The sequence below is a fragment of the Amblyomma mixtum genome, chromosome 2 (genome assembly GCF_055824585.1).
Source record: "Amblyomma mixtum isolate Tamu chromosome 2, ASM5582458v1, whole genome shotgun sequence".
Taxonomy (NCBI): domain Eukaryota; kingdom Metazoa; phylum Arthropoda; class Arachnida; order Ixodida; family Ixodidae; genus Amblyomma; species Amblyomma mixtum.
Genome location: NC_143013.1, coordinates 57,366,649 through 57,387,931, shown reverse-complemented (window position 1 = coordinate 57,387,931; position 21,283 = coordinate 57,366,649). Strand labels below are relative to the sequence as shown.

At 45.5% G+C, this 21,283-nt stretch overlaps 2 protein-coding genes across 8 annotated transcripts in view; both read left to right on the top strand.

The window, feature by feature from the left end:
• The first annotated feature begins 29 nt into the window (after positions 1 to 29).
• LOC149359421 (endothelin-converting enzyme 1-like) lies at positions 30 to 8,087 on the top strand. Its single transcript, XM_089567675.1, has 4 exons — positions 30 to 251; positions 1,362 to 2,059; positions 3,219 to 4,411; positions 7,984 to 8,087. The coding sequence occupies exons 1-4, from the start codon at positions 30 to 32 to the stop codon at positions 8,085 to 8,087; spliced, it is 2,217 nt and encodes a 738-aa protein (XP_089423801.1).
• A 6,352-nt stretch (positions 8,088 to 14,439) lies between these two features.
• The window catches only part of LOC149359420 (multidrug resistance protein mrp-7-like), an 81,148-nt gene continuing 74,304 nt past the window's right edge, over positions 14,440 to 21,283 (top strand). For 4 of the 7 annotated variants that reach the window (XM_089571634.1, XM_089571635.1, XM_089571633.1 and 1 more), the window contains exons 1-2: positions 14,441 to 14,675; positions 19,753 to 19,902. In XM_089571634.1, coding sequence (XP_089427760.1) covers positions 19,762 to 19,902 — 141 coding nt within the window. In that variant the 5' untranslated portion in view covers positions 14,441 to 14,675; positions 19,753 to 19,761. Of the gene's footprint in view, positions 14,676 to 19,752; positions 19,903 to 21,283 lie in introns of all 7 variants that reach the window. The other 3 variants (XR_016288779.1, XR_016288780.1, XM_089571631.1) reach the window with 2 other exon arrangements.

Sequence of the window (21,283 nt, the reverse complement as noted above, 5' to 3'; positions counted from 1 at the left end):
AAAGAAGAAGACGAACCAGAGCAATAGGCATGGCTGATAGCCCGGAACCCAACATGAGCATTGAAAATGCTTCACCAACGCTTCGCTTCGATGATGACCACACTCCGTGGTGTCCACCTGATGTGAACGACGGCGTGCCATCACCAGGGTCTTGTGATTCGCCAAGCCGGTTAGAAGGGGCGGAAACTGCCGTCTGGCTGACTGGTAGTCCTGTCGCGCTCACCGCATTGTCTTCGCTACCACGGGATGTGGTGAGGGGCATTATCTTTTTATTGATGAACGTTGAAAATAGGTCACCGACATTTTTGCTCTGGAGCTAAGTAGCTCTTCTGCTGGCCCACGGGGAGGAAAATTACGAAAATTGCTTTAGGCTTTGGCTGTGAGGATCCCCATACACTGGTCTGTAATGTTGTTGCAGGCTATGAACGTAATTTCGTGGACTACTTTTGAAACAAAATTTTTAAAAGATGAAAACTGTTGTTTATATGAATGCGTTCGGAATTGCGCTTTTCATTAGGATCACTAACAGATCCTCTAGTTGTGCAAGATGACAATTCAAGCAGCAAAATGGGCCGACATGTTTCGCCTTTTTTAGATAACGGTCGTTGGAAGCCCGCGCTCCGACAGTCTACCTTGATGCAATGTGCCCTGTTCTCTGCCTCTAGGGTGCTCTCACGCTGCTCTTGCGATATTCCTATGAGGCGGAGCTGGAGGCGGCCTCATAGGCCTCATAGCTACAAGTGACCTCACAATAGATTGGGCTTCGAAAATGGCGTGGTAGTCGGCTGAGCTCCGAACTGTGGAGAACTTTTACGTATTTTTTCATACAGTTAAAAGGTAGTGTTCCACAACTCTCATCAGCAGTGACCTATGTCGTTACACCCTCCGACACACCACGTACTGGCACTTCGAATACAGCAAAAATGCAGAGCTGGGAGCTCTGAGTGCACCGTGGTACACAAGCAGGACTTAACCACTGCTAGAAAATACAAATCTCCCCTCCACTTACTTTATTGTTTGTACCACAGTAGTAACGGGAAAACTCATTCGCCCTTAAAATTAACACCACTGTTCCTGACCGGGAGACTGATGCATGTGGCTGGAAATACTGCTGTCTTTTAAAACAGTGGGAACACTCTAAACGTTCTTCATTTGAACCTAATACAATGCTTGCCCTAACAATGTTTCTGTCACCAACACTCTGACCTAAAAAAGGCAAACTGCGCTGACTGAGCCAGTGCTTTTCGTTCTTGTGAAGTGGTCAGTGCCTGTCATCTTTGAACTCGCTCTATTTGGCGCGAAAGAGTTACCACCGGGAACTGGACTTGTCTCTCTGTGTGGTGTCTGCAAACGATTCGCAGGAGGTGAATGCTAGCGGTGCCAGAGCCATCTCGCGTAACACCAGAGAGCGAAGAAGGCTCGCCACTCTATCCCTCCTCGCTGTGGGCCTGGTGGCCGTCTTCGCACTCGTCGCCTTTCTCTTGCCATCACCTGGACACGGCAAACTGGCGAGTGGATGGTGCGAATCCAGCGACTGCCGCTGGCACACCTTCCTGCTTACGAACGGCCTCAACCGTAGCATCGACCCGTGCCAAGACTTCGAAGCGTACGTCTGTTCAACCTGGAAACCAGACACCCGACTACCCTCTGTTCACGGCACAGCATTAGACGACCTCAGCATTGCTTGGATGGACGGGCTGGAAGGGCTGCTCGAGAAAGGCGTCGCACAGATTCCGGCGGCGAGGAAGCCTTTGGCGTTGCTTAGAGCATGCACCCGTAACAATCGAGCAAGCGAGGCGGACAAAGTGCAGTTCATGGAGTTCCTCAAAGGACTGAAGCTCTCCTGGCCGGAGCCACCAGCGAGCAACGTTACTGCGCCCAGCGTACTCGTCAGTCTGGCCGTGCACTTGGACATATCTCTGTGGCTCCGTATTCGATCGGTGCAGCATCCGTACGTTGCTGGAGCCAGCCGCATCGTACTCCTACCCGGCCGCAGTAGCGACATACGGTTGTTCGCCGCGAACCATGCCTACGTCATGGCGAGCGGGAGCTACGCAAGGTACTTGGCTCTGAACTGAGCTAATAATTGCCGGCAATCAAAGCCTTAGAAACGCACTTAACGAAAAAAAAAACATTTTAAGTGTCAGCTGCAGAAAAAAAATACGTTGTTCTAAAAGAACTAAACTATCAATAGTGTTAGGAAACGTAGTTTTTTATAAAACGAGTTTCATGTTTCGTTCAAAAATTTTTGGCTTCAAGAAGCTGTTGCTTCGTCGGGGAACCTCAAAGAACCCCCACATGAGTAATATTTTTGCACATAATGCTTTGTTGAGACTCCATTCACACAGTCACCAATTTTTTTCAGAATGGGGTGTGGGGCTTTTCTCGTGGAATGAAAGAAAACTAAAAAGTAGCCATTCCATGGCAGAACCTAGAATGATCCTACCAGTCTCCCACTAATATATGTAATAAAAACAAAAGCTGCCTCTCTTCAGAAGCTTGGGCAAAAGCGGCGACGTAAGCTATACCTTGGCTCCTAGCTCCCTAATAGCACATGCCCCAGTGTCCAGATGAGCCTCCCCCACATGGCCTTTAATAAATCACCACATAGGCCGAGAGCGTCCGCTTGCCTGGCTACAGAAATAGGATTTCGTTGGTCACGTTGTGAACATGGGTTTAGGTCGCGACATCCTTCTAAAACGCCTAGAACTATTTCGCATTACTGGCTGCATCAGCGCGAAAACTACAGCTTGTTCGGTCACTTTCAGCATCAGGCAGAGTGATACACATTGGTAGTACAGTTAACTGTTGCCAGAATATTTGGAAGGCCAATTCCACTAGTAGGTTACAGCAACCTCTACTCAACTCAATATTGTTAATTACGGAACAAACATTTAGTCGTATATTACATTTTTTAGTTTTCAAGAAAGGGCATTCACTCGAAATTAATTTCGTCAGGCGGCTCAAATTTTCTCAATAATGCAGGTTTCATTTGCTCACGGCTGCGTTGTTATAGAGAAGTCGCTATGTAGTAGAAATAGGTTTCATAAGCCATAGCACTGCTGTATAGAACCTGCGTAGTGGCAATTTTTATTTTGGCAGTAAAACTTTCACTGCATTGACATTCAACATGAGTGTCTATTAATAATGTGTGCTTAGCGCTTCTTACTGCTCCCTGACCTATCCTGTTCGAAGTGCAGACTGACTATTGCACGCAGGTACTGGAGCCTCGTGTACACATTCCTTCTTGGACGCCAACCGGGCTCTCAATTCGAAGCAATCATCAAGAGGAGCGCTGAAGTGCAGGGTGATTCTGTAGCCTTGCTTCTTGAAGCGGCCAGGGTTAAACCACATTCAGCCGTGCTTCTCTACCGCCCTTCAAAAGTTGATGAGCACGTGACTGGCCTGGGGTTTCGCCATTGGCTTGCAGCTCTTCGGGAACACCTGGACCAGCCGCTGTTGCTTGGAGACGACATCCTAGTTGCGCACAGCTGGGTGATGCGTGCCGTCCACGAATTTCTGACTAGCTATGGCGACGCAGAAGCCCTGTTGCATCTGTCGTGGCAGTTTGTACAGATGTACACCCTCATGTTCGACAAAGCTCTCCTTGAAGACGTCTTCGGCGACGGCAAACAGCGCGCAGAGTATCACCTAACCATGCTGTGTGCGAAGGAGGTGGAGGCCGTATACAGCCCCCTTATAGCCTCGCTCTACGCACAAGACCGGCTGACACCATTGGGTCGGGCGCAGGCGAGCTCAATTCTTCAGACATTGAAGCAGGAGATTGTGGACAGTGTGAGCGGTGTTTCTTGGCTGGACTCAGATGCAAGACATCTGTTTGTCCAGAAGCTCGAATCCGTCAAGGTGCGTCTTTGGCCACCGAGCTTGTTTGATAAAGCCCCTGCGGTGGAAGAACTTTACGGGCCTTGTCCGGAAAAAGATGATAGTTTTGTCGTCTTCTGGATCAAAGCACGGGAGTGTGTGCGTGCGATTTTTATGAGGCAACATCGTTATTTCGCCGAAAGCTTACTTCCCAGCTGGACACCGCGGCTCACTGACTACGAATCCTCTCTCGACACTTTTGACATCGCTATGGCGGCATTGACGGCTCCCCTTTACTACAACCGTGGAACACTCGGCATGGTATATGGTGGACTCGGCTTCCTGTTGGCAGTGTCACTGATGGGTGTATTTCGAGAGCCGCCGCAGTATATGCATCCAAACGGAAGTCTGTCCAAGTCGGGATCATGGATATCTGAGCAGTCTATGGAAGCCCTGAAGCAAAAGCAGCACTGCTCTGATCAACCCCAGCCAGTTAAGTCATTCCGTGGCATCGAGGTCGGGGCTATGGAGGTCGCTTACTATGCATTTCTTGACCGCGTGCTCAAGAGTTATCAGACAAACCTAACGAGTGAGCTGACCGACGAGAAAGTCTTCTTCATGACCCTCTGCCGGAGCTTTTGCGTTAAAAAACAAGTTGGAAGAATATCGTGGCTCATGGTAGGCTGTAATGAACTTGTGGCAAATTCGCGAGGGTTTTCGGACGCATTCGGTTGCAGTGAACACTCGGCTATGAAAGCGAAGGATAAGTGCGCGTTTTTTGGAAATGCTCATTGACGCATTTGGACTTAACAGTTGGCTAGCTAGCTATATTATTTCTACACGTATGCATAATATTTGCTTTGGAACAAAACTTTTGACATGCCCAGGGCATTTGGCGCACTAAGGCTGCATTATAAAAGGCGCAGGTCAACTGCGAAGTATTCGGTCTCATTTCAGGCTCCTTTTTTATATTAGAGAAGAACGCAGAGTACAACGCACTTTTTATGGGGAATTTTATACGAACCGCGTGTCGTTCCCCGGGCCTCAACATATTTTGAGGATTCAGATACAATAGGACTAAATATATCGAATATTTCTTGCGAGCGGAATGTATTTTGACAACTATGGGCTAATGCAGCGGGGAATTAAGGGCGTAATTTATTCTGCCCTCTCTTGAACTAAGTTCCTAAATGCGGTACAGGTTGCCTTTGAACATAGTGCCACGTTACGCAGAACTGGCATGCCTTGAACCCCCGTTATTTTCAGTAGGAAGACGTGGAATATTCGTTTCCATTTCGTCAACACTACGGTTTTCGTAGAGTCTACTTATCAATGTTTGAAGTTTGTATTATTAAAAAAAAGTTTGATTGGTATATATCGCGTGCACTAGTAATAAATGCTGCTGTAACTACCATACTTCCCGGTTAGAACATGCAAATGCCAGTCACGTTATTAAGGGAGTGCATCCGTAAGTTAGGAATTTGTTTTCGTGCAGGTCATAGCTTCACGATAAATACAGTTATTAAACAACACATTTTTAATAGATGCCTACTATAACTGATGCGTCATCGCTCCATCACCGATGGTAGCTATGTTTGAACGTGCGCAAAGTTATGTAAGTTGCGTCTCCAGGCAACACTGTCAGCACGTAGATAGCGTGAGCGGGCGTGCTGAAACTAACGCCGATAAAAAAGACTTGAAAGGCCAACTATGAGGGCGGAGGTAAAACGAACCAACGGTTGATCTTATGTTGGAAAAAGAATAGAGAAGCAGAAGCCTATCTGTTCATGGTGAGCGTGCCTAGACAAATACTGCACCAAAAAATGGGTGTAGCTTAGCTCAGCTAACCCTGGTTATGCAAGCGAAAGCCACCTAGAGACTGGATAGGCAGCGCGCCCTCCCTGCCGCCCTGGCGGGTGGCAGTTGAATTAATGGTTCATCGCGAGAGGTTGCTCACCCAATGAACGCTGCGGCCTATTGCAGCAGTGCCGCGTGTCTGCCACAACGTTGTCAGCGCTAATGCGTGCAGGCCACATCTCTCCCTCTCATCACCCCCCGTACCTGAAAGCGCGATTGAGGCGTCCACTGACCCAGGGAGTCAGTTATGCGCACTTCCTTTCCTCAGAATCATCGGAGTCTAGAACGCCAATGACAATGCCAACGCCAAATAACACAATGAACGCCGACTTCCTATGGCTTAAGTGTCGCCTTTCTGCCACAACGTTGTCAATGCCAGCGCATGTAGAGCGCATCTGTCACTATCGCCACGTAGTTCAAGCGCGAGTGAGGTGTCTATGGTCTCAGGGGACCAGTTATGCGCCTTTCCTTCCTAAGCTCCCGCTCTTCATCGGCTTCGGCTGGCCGTTTAGTGTGTTTACGCTCGCTATCGATTGCTAAATCCCTCACACGGTTAGAAATGTCGCCCGGATGATCATTCTCGGCCCGACGTTATTTCACCGGTTACGGCTTAGCGTTGCCTACACCAAACAATACTTTGACAAGATCGGAATAGAAATTAATCCAAACTGCGTACAGAGCCACACTCCAGAGACTATTGGGCACCTTCTTTGCGAGTGCCCGAACTTCACTGATAAGAGGCGAACATTGGAAGCGACCATGAGACAACTATAGACTGTCGCCCTTTCTCTGAAGAAACTCTTCTAGGCGCCAAGGCGAAACGTGCTGATTGGTGGTGTGTGACGTAGGCTGTGCTCAAGTTATTATGTGAAACAGGCCTGGATACCCGTCTGTGACCGCTTGCGCACTATATACGGTTTACGCAGTTTACACAGTTTACATTTGTGTTTTCATATGGAGCCCCAACTCCAGTATGTGTTAATGACATGTGTCGGTGTGTCTGCTCACCGCGATGAGAGTGCCAGCCAGTGTGTGTTTGTGTGGACATCACCCATGAAACTCATTGTATTATGCCATCGTCAGCCTTCATTCACTCTTTCCCCTTCCTCCCCTTCCCTTTCCCCAGTGGAGAGTAGCAGGCCAGGGCCATATGTTTCCACTGGCCGACCTTTCCCCTTTGCCTCCCATTAAAATTCCTTTATCTCTCTGTAAATCGGCTCCTCTCCCACTATTCCTGTCCTGTTTGCGTACACTCTTCCGTTGGACCACCTTCCATGCCCATTCTGCGGTGATCGGTCTGCCACTTACACGTGCTGCTGCAAAGTCAGACTGTTCCAGCCACGCGTCTCATCTCACCCGTTCCCACCTCGACCGTCCGCGAAGTTAGCCTGGCCCACAACCCCAGTGGTGAGCAGTGACTATAGGATCGTGTGGAGAAGGCAGCGCAGACCAGCGCCGAGACCTACAGGACAACAGATTTTAGGGCCTCCACCTCAGCGGCGTTCACGAACTGTCGGGAACAGAGGTCTGCACGACATATGCAAAAATTTATCTAAGAGCATAGCTGCCATGATTGCGAACGATGACATTAATTCATTTCCACACAGTAAAAAGCATGTGAATCAGACTTTCACCTTCGCCACTTTAATTGGTGTCAAGCCACGCGCTGATAACACAGCTACCGGCTTCAGTTCCCGCTCACGCGTCCTGGAGACTTTCGTCTGTGATATTACCTCACGAAAAACCTTCTCTGGGTGTCGAGGTTATCACTGACAAAAGTATGAAGTATGAGCGTTCAACCAATATGCATTTAACAAATCTCTTCCCACGGCCATAAAATAATGAAGTTTTGTTAACGAAAGCGTTGCAAATGAGAATAATCCTTCAAGATTTATGCACCTACTGTTTGAACACTTCAGCCGACAAATGCTACTATCCTTCGCACTCCTTTCCCAGCAGTCCGATTTGCTTTTATTACTGCGTTACTTCTTTTTGTAATTCTACATATTGTTACGTGACGGCTAGCCGAAGAATGAGGCGCGCGATGGACGATGAACAAGAGATGATTTAATGGCCGCTGGCCTAGCGCGAGCGCTCCGTCCCGCGCCGCTGTCAGCTTCGTCCTCTTCGTCACACTACTCGGGGTCACTGAGCGATCGTACCTAACGTTGACAAAGAGGCGCGCGAAATGGTGATGGGTTTGAGAGGAGGGTTGAACAGTAATGAGAAAGTGGTGAAGTGTTGGCCGTGACGGTGAGAGAGATGAGTGAATGAGTCCCGGTCCACGAAGCTTCCGGGCCACAGGTTGCCAGGAGCCGACGGCCAAGGCTCCAGGACGCGCCAAATGGTCTGGCCAGGGAAACGATGTCTTCACGTGTGGGCAGCGTCTCGGGTCGGCCGGGTCATAGGTTCTGGTCGCATTAGCGTCGTAATTTCCTCGTGTCTTCTGGTCGGGGCGGGGGGCAGGGCTATGGTGAGCGGCGAGGTTGGTTCGGGTCTGAAATGTGGGGGCACGGCCGGGCGAAGGAGGCCTATAGCGGAGAGGGGCGCATTGCGGCTTTAGCGGAGGTATCTCCAATTAGACGGGATGGAAATTGCTCGCGTTTTCCTTTCCCTTTGTGAAACGTGAGCCAAGCCCCTTGTTACTGGACAGCGTTTATAAACAAGGTAAGTTTTCACTAACACAACTTTGTGATTGCTCATGAAATTCACTATACAAGGTCTCAAAGTAGAAAAGTGAGAAACGCTATCAAAGAAAATAGATTGTTTACCATGGCTAAGCACGGAATATTGCGCAGAGCACTAGTTACGGTGGGCACTTAAGGTCCTTACGTGCCAAAGGTATTCGACCCAAATGCCTTCATCATAAAGGTATTTGGCCTAACGGACTTCCTAAAGGCTTTTTACCCAGAAGGCATTTAACATGAAGGTCTTCGACCTGAAGACATATGACCTTAAAACCTTTAAACAAAGGTCACTGACCTAAAGGCATTTATTTTGAAAGCCTTCATCCAGGTGTGTGCCCTTCACCCAGGTACAACACACCTGGCAGGTTGGCCGCAACCCGGTGGTCAGGTGGGCCGCGTGCCACAAAACAGTCTTCAGGGACGTACGTATGCCCGAAATCGGAAAATGCGCCTAGCATTGCTACCTAACTAAAAAATTCGCGTCATTGACACCAGGGGCGTTTACCTTTGGGTCATGAACGTGAAGGTTCTGAGAACAAGTGCTCACTTCTGGAGGAATGAGTTGAATATACCCGGCAGCATGCTGCCAGTTTGTTCTCTATAGGCTCTGCGTAGAAATGGCCAGACACTTTAGCGTTGACAAATGAAACTCCCGGTCCTGTCGGTTCATACTGTATAGGATACATAATTTCCGGTATGATTAAGCAGCTGCGGCAACCCACAGTCACGCATGAGTAATACTGTGAACGACCTTCAGGTGCTCCCAGGCCGTGCTACGCTTGCGGAGTCTGCGGTGCGAAGAGGACGCTGTAGTATTCTAAAAAAATTCAGGGGGCACTTTGGCTCTCTAAAGTGCTGCAAGGCGAAAGCGTTTCCTGGCGCACTGTTTGGCATTTACTGCGGGACTGTTTGTGCTGTACTAGTGCTTCATTTGACTACACACTTTGACTTCACATTACAACTACACACTTTGAGTGCCGAATTTGACTGCTTCTTTATCACGACTCTCTCTCTGCTTCGATGAGTTCGGTTGAATCCGTGGCTCTTTTCGCAGTAATGAGGTATGTGATGTGGTCACCCACGGGCGCCTTACGCCCCTTGTCGGAGCGGGCGACAACTATTTTATTAGTTGTCGTCTGCTCCAAAAGGGGGCGTCAGGCATCCGTGGGTGACCTCATTACTTCGAATCCGCGCACTTCGACGTCATAACCATTTCGACCAACGGAAAAGCGTGACATCTCTGCTGACAACCTTCTGTCGACAACTATGAGGCATTAAAGGCTTTCGCCTGAATATTTTAATTCTTCCCGTTTACAGACGTTACTTCGACTATGTAATCCGAATCGCGCTTTGCCAGCACGAGCACATTCGGTGCCGCTGTTGTGACCATACATAGCCGAGAATGAGGCTTCGCACCGCGCTTTGCCAGTTTGACGAGGGGCGATGCCGGAACGTATATTCTGCGCCACCGGACATTCCCTTCACAATGCCGACGAAGGCGTATGCTGCACTTCGCCAGAATAACTGCCCGGCGTCATCGCCATCATCGCCTTTTCGCCATCACTGCAACCAAACCTAAACTCTCGTTTCTAGAACGTGTCTTTTGAACTTACCCTCTGGTTAGGCAACGCTGTGTATAGCAAGTGTTAAAAGAGGTTTGAACTCACAAAAAGTTAGCTGAAAACGTGCTAGTTACCGCGCTGTGCCTTGAGCGCTGTGAGCTAGCATTTTCCGGAAAACCAAGGGCCCTAAATACACTTTATGACACACCACTTGAGTCTCCTGCTGTGTTCAATGGCATATTTAGCCTACAGTGTATTACGTTACAGTATATGTTGTTTTTGTTTCTGCTCTGTCTTTCAGAGAAAAAAAGAAAACAGCATACTGAAATCTATTCTTAAATCGGTAATGCATGGTAAGGCACGTGATGAAGATTGTAGTGTTCTTGAACTTATACATGTGCCTGACTTCTCACACTTATTTTCTGAAACAGTAGCTTTAAAATACTTCTGGACAAACGATTTTTGCACTCCATACGTCGCTATGCGAGGTTTTCAAACTCACAATCGCTTTCTATAGCTCAAGGATAGGGCAAGTGTCTTAGAAAGCATTATGTTCCTTTTGTTCTTAACCATTGTTTTGTTCTTAACTACGAAGTTTCTGAATAAGCTGTATGTATAGCTTTCCGTTTTAGCCGTATGGCTGCGCTTGGGTGGATGCCAGTGAGTAATTACTCCCTTATTACAATAGTGATTCCTTCATCGCTAAGCAGGCTGTACCTGAAGAAGCAGATCGAGAGGCCGGAGAACGCAGCTATTTATTTATTTTATTTATTTATACATGCCGCAGCGCAATGGAGCAGGAGTGGGTTCGACTATACATGTATGCAGACATACAGTGCGGTGTTCAACATTGGAATGTGTTGAAAATAAAAGTAAACAAAATACAAACTGCATTTACTAATCTATTAACCTATTAATCTGTGATTGTGTATATGGATTCTAAACTACCGAAGCATAATCTAAAACTGGGCGTATTAGTGATTTATACATTAATAGCTTTATGTCTACTGGGGAGTTAGTTAATGTTTGCCGCAGAAAGCCTTTTAAAATTATTTGTTACAGATGTGATAAATGTGATTAGTTCATGACAAGTTATGCGCGAAAATGATTCCAAGATATTTTAACGCGCACACACTTCTTAAGGTACGGCCATTGAATGAGTAACCAAAAATCGATGAAGATTCATTAGAGAAGGACATTGGGACAGATTTATCGAAGTTAATGTTGATCTGCCATAAACTGCACCAAGTACAAAACCTAGCAAAGGACTCTTGTAGGCTAGAATGATCATTAGAGCAATTAATCACCTCTTAGAAAACGCAGCCATCAGCGTAAAGACGAATGCTAGAAGAAATGTCGTTAGGTAAATCTCTTATGCATATTAGAAAATGTAATGGCCCGAGGACGGAGTCCTGAGGAACCTCTGGTGTGACATTAACTGGAGCAGAGTCAGTAGATCTGTAAGAAACGAACTGGGTGCGATGTAATAGGAAGCTAGAAATACAGTTAACTATGTGAGGGTTATTTAGCATAGCATTAAGTTTAGCAAGAAGTTTATTTCCGCAAGAAGTTTAGTTCCGCTAGAAGTTCACAGCATGTTTAGTGCAGTCACAGTAGTTGCGGTCACGGAAGAGGCAGCAAAAAAGCGGGCACCAAATTACTTGACATTCGTATGCCCATTGAAAATTCCCGACAAAATCCCGATAGTATTCCGGACCGAACTGATGCTTGCCTAATTCAAGGCAGATTAAAGATCACTACTATAACTTGCGCTTCAGCTAGTTCACTGCACTAATAGTCAGGAAGATATTCTGCATATCTTTACGCCCAATTTGTTTATTTTCCCAATAACTGTACAGTCAGAACACAATTTTACTCAGTAATGAAAACAAGAAAAACCTTGGTTGACAGGCTTTATTCGAAGTATAGCCCCCCCCCCCCCCCCCCCCCCCCCCGTTCTCACCCCGGCCATAAAAGAAAAGTTCAGAAGTGTCAGCCGTATGGGCCGTCATAAATTCTTGCCATGAGGGCGTACGACATTCAGGACGTGATTTGATGCAAAGCAAAGGTATTTTGCCGCGATGATGAGTTCCAACAACTATGCTTTCAATAGTTAACCTAGGCTGACCAAAGTATCCCTGCAGCCAACGAGGGTATCGCATTTGATTCATATAACGGACTCAGGGCTCTTATAATTTTGAAGGTATTTCACATCATACCGGCTAGCGGTTAAGAATGTACCGCTTCATTACTCGAGAATGAAACTCACACGCTGTTAAGGTGTTAAACAGTGCCTTTTTTTGCGAACTTAAGCGGAGATTTCATGAAAACCGATTGGTAAAATTATGTCCTAAGGGAGTGCTCATCTGCCTTTCTCACAATGCTTCCGCTGGGCGGATGCAGGCATCAATGGTCGCGCAAACATGGAGGTACAGGGGCGATGGAAAGAAACGCGAACAGAGCGGAGCCTATAGGCGTTCCGCTTTTGCATTTTTGTTCTTCGCGCTTTTCCTTCAGTGGTAGCAAAAAGACGCTAGAGTCGTCCGTGATGTATTCTGACTCTTTTTTTACCCACCAGGTAAAAGTGCGTTCAAAAGAAATTCGAACACCGGAGCGCGTAGGCTCCGCGCTGTTCGCGTTTGCTTCCCTCGCGATAGTACGTGTCTCTCATGGAAATGGCTGCGGCATTTAATTGCTTCCGCGAACTCGATATTTGTGGAATTTTTCCTCGACAGGTTCCATCGTGGAAACAAAGCGAGAGGCAGCGATCACTGCCTAGCCGTGTGGTCTACAGCGCTGGCAGATGTTTAACAGGTGGCATGTTTTATCTGTGTGTATAGCATTATACGTATGTATGCGTATATGTGTGGATGTGCATGTTTACGTACGTACGTGCTATTGGGGACAAAATCATTCAGGACCCAGGAATGCAATCGCGGTTGATAGCTCTGTTATTAGCGGGTGGCTCTAGGCAGCACTTGTGAAGGTGAATGCCGCACTCACGAGCTCCAATTTGTGGGGTCGAATGTAGAAAAACAAGGTGATCACGGGCGGACCTATCACGAGGACACCTATTCGCGTATCCTGGAGGTTTTTCCTACGATTGTATGGGCAGCAGCCATCAATTTCAGCTGACTGTTCCAACCGGCAGAGGCATAGAAAGGGAAGTTTAATTAGAAAAGAAATAGAGAGGTTGGCCGGTGGTGACGTGTTCCTGGGCTGTTACACCAAACAGTGGATAGGGGAAGCGAAGGAAAGGGCGAGGAGGAGTTCGAATCTAGGATTATGATGTCACAATACAATGAATTGCAAGGGGTGATAAGGACGACAGAGGCGCCCGCGCATACACTGACTGGCACGCGATATTGCGTAGATTCGGTGCGTAGCGCACGCAGTCTATGTCTAATTGGAAAGGGTTTTGAAATAGGTCCCCGGCTCATGAGTAACCGGACAATGGAAAAAGCATTTTTGTTCGGAGCGTTCCAACGCGCTTTCTGCTGCGTTAAGTACGAGTATCACGCAAGCCTCCTTGTAGCCGGTGTTCTTGCTAAACCAACGGCACACGCTGGCCAGGGCCGCGGCCAGGGTTGCCAGAGAACGAACACATTGAACAATGTTTTTTTTTGCTTTTTTCTTTCATGCAATCGCGTTAGAAGCCGGCTTCTAATCGCGTTTAAAGCGTTAATAAAGTGTGTAAGATTTGCTGTCATTTATTGAGTTGATTGTATGCATATTTCCTTGCAGTTAGTGTTACTTGCCGAATTGATATTTTTGGTGTCCTCTTAATATAACTATATGTTCACTGCATTTACTTGAATCCATGATACTCTTTTGTTTCATTGTTGTATCAACTATTTGCTTCTCGATGTATATGAATATTCTTTTAATGTGTGCTGTTATGCCTTGTAACGGCTGGCTGGGGCCTCGTCAAGCTGTTTACGCACAGCTTTTAGTCCAGTCAGCCGACCAGTACCTTCTGGGAAATAAAGTGAAATAGAAATTGAAGGGGCCGAAATGCGTCGTCGGTCATAAAATTCGCTCATTGGCTAGATGGAAGTTACGTCACCAGATCGGAGCGTTCCCATTGGCTGGAGGGAGTGATGTCATCAGACGAGAGCATTCCCATAGGCTGAAGAGAAGTGACGTCACAAGGCCGGAAGCGGCGTCACTTGAGGTAAAGGCATCAACACATACTAATACTATCGCATTGCTAACACATAATGAAATTAGGTGTCCCTCTGAATTTTTTTTCATACTCCGTATAGCTCTGGTGAGCTTCCTGGCTTAATTAGCGCAGGCTCGCATTCGCCCTGCTCTGATTCACATTGTTTTCAAGGCTTCGTTAAGCAAGACCACTTTCACACAACTGCGGCATGCCAGTTCGAACACAAGCCCACGCTCGCTGGTGTGAAAGCAGACGACAGAGGAAAATACGCACACTTGCCAGTATGTGCGCCCACTAACGCACAAACTCTCGGAAAATCAGCACGTCACCGGCACACACTCGCACGCACCTGTTGCCGCCCAGGCTGCGACGCAATAGCTGAGCGCCGACGCGACCCCGCTGGGATCCGCATTTCGATTTAGAAGAGAGACGCGCTCGCAGGCATGGCGGAAACTCTGCTTGCGCATGGGACTGGCGTGCTGCGGAAAGATTAGCTTGTGAGCTTACAGTGCTTACACAACCCCGTTGAGGCGGAGGTGTTACACCTCGTCGGAACAGCTGAACTTCGCACCGCAGTTCACAGTAAGTGTCCCAGGAAAGAAGTGTGCTGTCTTTGCAGTTTTAATTGCCGCGCTCTGAATCTGCAATTCAATAAGATTTTTCTTTCGCTTTCTTTTTACGAATTGATCGCAAATGACTTTGCCATGCCCGCTATTTATCTGCATTGCCTCTTATCACCTGTTGCGTTTGAGAAGGCAACGATATAGGTTGTCACGGAGCCTGGCTTAAGACGATCATAATGCACACTTTGGTATAGCTCTGTTCCATTTGTTCTTCATTGTTTTCGCATTGGTATCGTATCAGGCTGTTTTGTCTTCGAACGCGTTTTCTTTTCGCTTTTTTTATATGCCAGTTGCTTCCTTTAATTTAGTATTTAGCTGCCCTTGTTGCAGTTTCTATCGTGCTGTTATACGTGCTTTATTTATCGGGCCGTTATACAATTATTTTACGTTTCATATTTGTACTACAGTTTCCTCTCTATATCCTTTTGTGCCTTGCACTTTGCGCTACATTTTTATTTATTCATTTCATAATAATATTGTCTCTACCCTTATGGATTCCATTTTGGACCCTTAGAGTATTATGATGAATAAAAAAGAAGAGTAGAAAATTTTCGTGCCCTCTGTATTTCATCGTTCTGATGATATGCGACTTTTTGGGGGCCAGTGAGAGGGAAATTTGGCGCATGTTGTCCATGGTCAATAGACTAAATTTCTATTGCCAACCAGCATCTGTTTCTGTCATTTTCATGGAGCTCCATTTCTATACTCCTCTGTTCTTTGACTGTTTCTGTTAATACTGCACTCTGTTCATGAGTGCCCCTTCATGAGTACGCTCAAGTTGCGAGTGAAACGTAGACTTGATTTTATCAGTCCACTGGTGTGTCCATTTCCTTGAGATTCGTTGCCCAGTGATGAAAGGGAAAATCTAGGGAATCTTTAAACTGGAACCGTGACGCAGACCATAGTTTTATTTTGTTAAACAACTGCCACAAAGCCTAAGGCTTCAAAACTTGGAGGTTTCATTTTTAAAGCTCTGTAGTTTCGCAAGTCCAACAATATCAAACCATCAACCGCGCTAGCTAGTATGTCCAAAGTGAATGAAGTTGAGGTTGGCAGCTTTACCGTTAGCGAACTTTTGAACATGTGCGTCGTAGTTCTCATTATCAGCCTAACTACCGCTTAGTGGATTACAGACGTCTCTCCTGTATCCCTCCAAATTAATCCTGTCATGTACAAGCTGCGGCTAGTTATTTCCGCAAACCTACTATTCTAGTCCGCCGGCCTGACGCTCTGCCATTTCCTGCTGCGCTTGCTTTCTCTTGGAATTCTTTTCCGTTGTCCCAAGGGACCATACTGCTTATTATCCGATCGCATTACCCGCCTTGTCCATGTCCATTTCTGTGAGTGCACTTTTCGTGAGTTTGTGCGTGAATTTTCGTTCGCTTACTGCAGTTTCCAAATGTTTCCTCGGAAAAATAACTGCGCAAAGGAGAATCAAATTTAAAATTAATTCGTTTGCATGAAACGCCTAGCAGGTGCAATTTAAGTAATTGTAGCATCTGTACTCACCGCGGAGATTTAGTTGTATAATCAAAATCGATTAATGTTCCCGCTGCTAGGAAGTCAGGCTATGGAACCGAACAAATATTCAGAAGTTTTGCGCAGCATGAAGATAGAAAGGTTAAAAGAAGTTGTAGAGTTACAGAGTCCATGACATTCGATATTTTTTAGACAAATATTCAGAACGCAAATCAAATTCCAGCCTAATAGACACTAGATTTCTCCTTTTGGATACATGAAGTATACTTGCATGCGCTGTTTTTTTCTTGATAATGTCATTTTTGCCTCAGGACATAGAGTTGTGAATGCAAAAAGAAAAAAGAAAAAAGCAGGGGAGGGTGGAATTAAATGAGTGAAAAAAGGTGGCTCCACGTGAAACCATTCTCTTCATGTGACAGTGGTTCCTATGAAGAGAATTTTAACTTAAGATTTCTCGGCTTTTCAATAACCCTTAGCTCTTGAAGGAAGAAGAACGCACTGGTTAGGCATTCTCTTAACTCCTGGAAAGACAAGAGTTCCGGACTATGTGCTTTTCATAACGATGTAGAAAGAAAGCGGGCCGTGGCGTCGCCTAAGCAAAGAAAGCGAGTAAAAATAGAATAAAATAAGAAAGGAGCCTTTACATAACACTGATCTTCATCGAACCGTGACGGAGGGATGAGGGAAGTGGAGATAAAATACAGAAACTTACCAGGCACGATCTGACACGTGGCGTAGAATGTGGTTTAAGCCGTGGCTTCACAGGTAATCGTGTGCTTGCACATAGCACACGCACCTGCAATCCAGCTCTAATATGCACCACATACGACGTAAAGCTCGCAGGTTAACACTCAACAGGATGTATGAGTGGCTAAGTGGCACTCAGTTCAAGGGTATGAAATCACGGCGCCGATTCACTGCCGCGAGACCGCATTTCTTCAGAGGCAAAAGGCAAACAAAGCCTCTGCTGTGTACTGCGATTTTTGGTGCGCTTAAAAAGAGCTTGAAGTACCCGAAATTAGTCCGGAGTCCACCACTGTTTCCTGCCGCTTATTTGCGGTTCAGCATTTGCTATTAAAATTATGTCCCGCACGCAGAAACTAAATAATATTCCGAGTAATTGAAAGTAATTACCTCTTTATCGGGTTTTCTTTCCGTCACACTCGTGGGAAGACTAGACATGTAGCAAAACAAAACATGGCAGCTTGAGAATAGGAGCCAGTGATGAGCTTGTGGTTTGATTACATACAGTACTGCGGACATATCGGGGCTACGTCGTGACTTAAAAGTTATAACTAAAACGATCAAACTACACGACAAAGGGAACCACTCCTAAATTAACCCTGCACTCAAGAAATTTTGCGCCTGACTTCTTAGGACTCTTTGAAACCCGCTGAAACGAACTGTCTTTTCAAAAAACAAAATGCGTGAGTTGATACTAACATAGATGCTCACTATCACTGTAAACGAAAAGCAGTCATTGCCATGGTTCAACACCTCGATGAAACGTCTTAACAACAAAATGAAAAGGCCCTTTCGCTGCGAACAACCAACAATTCTCATGGCAGAAGTATTACTCTGCAGAAAGGAAGTTAAAATTGCTTGCCAACGAAACAAAGCGTTTCTTTATTAATAAGGTCTGCCAACCATGACAAAAATCACCTTAAAAAAATTTGGAGTACGATTTACGCCAAACGTTTGCTGCCATTAGAAGAAATGTTTTATCATCAGAACTGTCCGATTCCTGACAGTGAAACCGCCGAAGCGCTTAACCTCACATTCAGCTTTCTATTCTCGCATGAACCCGCTAACACCTTACCGGATTTTCTTCTCTACGATCACGCAGTTATGTCTGATATCACTTTTATTTCTTCCGGTGCGTGAAAATCATTGACTCGTTAAACCTTACACCTTCATTAGGTGTCCGTGGCGTCAGCTCAAAAGCACTGAAACACGCAAAGAAACGCTGTAATTTATACCGTATTTTCAGCAATCATTGCCTTCAGGAGTGGTGCCGGAAGAGTGGAAAGTAGGCAAGGTTGTTTCAGTTCCGGAAAAAGGTCTTCTATCATTCCAATAACGAGCGTTGGTTTGAAACTAGCAGAAAAAGTGCTGTACTTCACATAGTAAAATTCCTAACATGTATAAACTTTTTCATCCTAATCAGAACGGCTTTCGCGAAGGGCTCGCAGGTGATACTCGAGTAGCTTTGTTAATTAATGACACAAGTTCTAAATCGTATTTAAAAATTCCGGTAGATGCTCTTTTCTCGGATTTCGAAAAGGCCTTTCATAAGGTTTCCTATCAACGACTCTACTTAAACTTTGAAGGTTACTAATTAGCCCCTTTTATCAGACGTGATATGCAATTTTCTTACTAACAGAAAATATAGTATGTGTACACTAAAAGACTCGCATCCACTTGCTCTTCAGTCCTCTCCAGTGTCTCCCAAGCACTGTACTCGGACACTTTCTCTTTAGAATCTACGTTAGTGACCTGTCCAATAATAGCGCTTCTGCTGTCCGCCAGTTTTCAGACGACTGCATAATCAACCGTCCCATCATTAACAGTTGACTCTCGTATACTTCAATATGGCCTTAAACGTGTTGAAGCCTGGTAGGAAAAATGTTTAATGTCCTTAAACACCAATAAAACGCCATTGGTCTCTTTTCACCGACGCCAACACTATCAGTCTTTTAGGTATGTCATATGTGGCTCGGAATTATAATTTGCTCAGTCTTATAAATACCTCAGAGTCACCGTTTATAGCAAATTTATTTGGTCTACACATGTAACAACGAACATTACTAACGAAGCCAATCGCACTCTTGGTTACCTCCGTAGAAATTTGTGACTCGCCTCTGTCTCGGTTAAAACGTTAGCTTAACTGACATTTGTCCATTCTAAATTATAATGTGCATGCTCAGTCTGGGACCCTCATGAATCTAAGCTTTCCAACACCTTCCAAAAAGTTGAAAATCGTGCATCCAGCCAGATTTATTTCTTTTAGACAACTCCCATCACTCCAGCGTCAATGCACTGAAATCACACTGACTTTACTAACCTCGAACTGAAACGTTGCGTTTTTAGGCTTTGCCCCTTTCCCAAACTTTACCATGTATCACTTGATGGTTCAGTCATTTTGCCAGCTTATCGGTTGTCAGACCGCACCAGCCATCCCAAAGTCGTTTACCCTACTCCTGCACAGACAACTCATCTTCACGCAAGTTTCCCGAAAACTGCTCGCGTCCGGAAAAAAAAAAACCTTCAAATCGACTATGTGCACCATTTCGATCTACTGAAGCTGAAGGCTACAATCGAATCTTACTTCATTTGAACATTCAGCCCATATCACCTGCAATATCGCTTTCTGGGGTATTTAGGTACGGATAATGAATAAGTTATACGTAATAAATAAATTATATAGAAAAATAAATTAAATTATGTTTTCGTCAGCTACTAGGTTATCAGCAAACTGAATGCAGTGGTTGCCCTTGATCCACAATTTGGGACAGCACTTGCTACACTCATAAATGCCATTTCTTTACGCATTTTAGTGAGACACCATGGAATTCCTGTACATATCGGATACACTGAAATTTGCAACTCTTGGCTGTGCGCTTCTGGGTGGCGTGGAACTCCTACATTCAAAGAAGTCGCCATCAAGAAAGCCAGCCATCTACAGCCTCATGGACATAGCATATCTGGTAAGACGTCGCAAATGTGACGAGCATGGAAGCATAATGATTAATGTGCAAGTACGCATCTACGCCCACATAAAGAAAAAAAAGATGGAACAAAAATAAGATTCAGCTAAACTTTTATCTATCCAGCTTTCAAGATCGCGTGCAGCTAAGTAATTGAAGACAGGTTATCAAGGTAACGCCTTGAAGATTCCACTCTTGCCACCTTTTCTCTGTGTGGAGCACGTCATTACGTAGCTTCATCTTACTTTCATCGAAGCTACGGTAGCTAAACCTGGGTGAATATACTCGGTCCAACGGTGATTTAAAACCGCGCCGTTCTTGCGTTTCGTTGAGGCTTAAGCCAAGACATGTTAGTTCGAAAGCAGCAAATTTCTAGCGAAGTCTGCTGGTTATTGGAGTGTCATTGAAAATTAACATAATAATCGACTTCGCACAATCAAGTCTGTCCTACACTTCCAGGAAGCTGTTCCATTTGAGATGTCCTACGTTTCTCCTCCGGTTCGTTTTTGGGTGGAAACGACCATGCTAAGCTGTCGTTAGAAAGTGGGGGACCTTATTCAGTTTCAGTTTATTAATGAAATTTGATAGTTAACGCAATCAGCAATAATAGTACAGACGAGGTGTTGAAATTAGGTGCTGCAAAGTGAAAAAACATTTAAACGACGAAGGATAAACGCAACTCTATATTGTAAGGGAGAACAAAAGAAAGAACCAAGTATTGAATCCACATAAAAAAAATACAGCAAATGTAGAAGATGGCACGCTTAATTGAAACTGCATAAGAATGGTACAAAAATGAATAGCATCAGATATCGACGCACTGAAACTGAAAAGCAGAAATGAAAATCATAAAAAAAGAAACAGAGATAACCGAATACGGTATGTTAAAGATGAAACTGAATAAAAGTGATGCATAAGAAATCCTGAAAAGAAGTCGTCACATATCAAGACATCCACAGGCCATAGCATTGAATAAAAAGTGTGACAAAGTGTCGTCAAATCACTTATAATAAAGTGATCGCATAAAAACACCTGAAGTCAAGTTCAAATATGTGTAGTGATGATGCAGATTTTATTAAAAGAGTAATAATAAAAACCCAAGTAGTTCGCCCGTTAGAAGATTCGCAACTGACCGGCGTCTGTGCTGGGCAGATTTAAACAGATCTCCTTGATCATACGTGTTGCGGAACACCGCTTCAGAACCTGACCTGACCAGACCAGCAGATGGTGGCGGCAGCTAGGAGCGGCAAAGGAAGACTTTCGCTGTCTGTCGTGATTAACTTCAGGCGTCTTTGTGGTCTATGACATATCTGAACTTTTGTTCCTGCATCTACTTCACACTGATTTTATTACCAGGTGCCATCGTGGTTGTTAACCATCT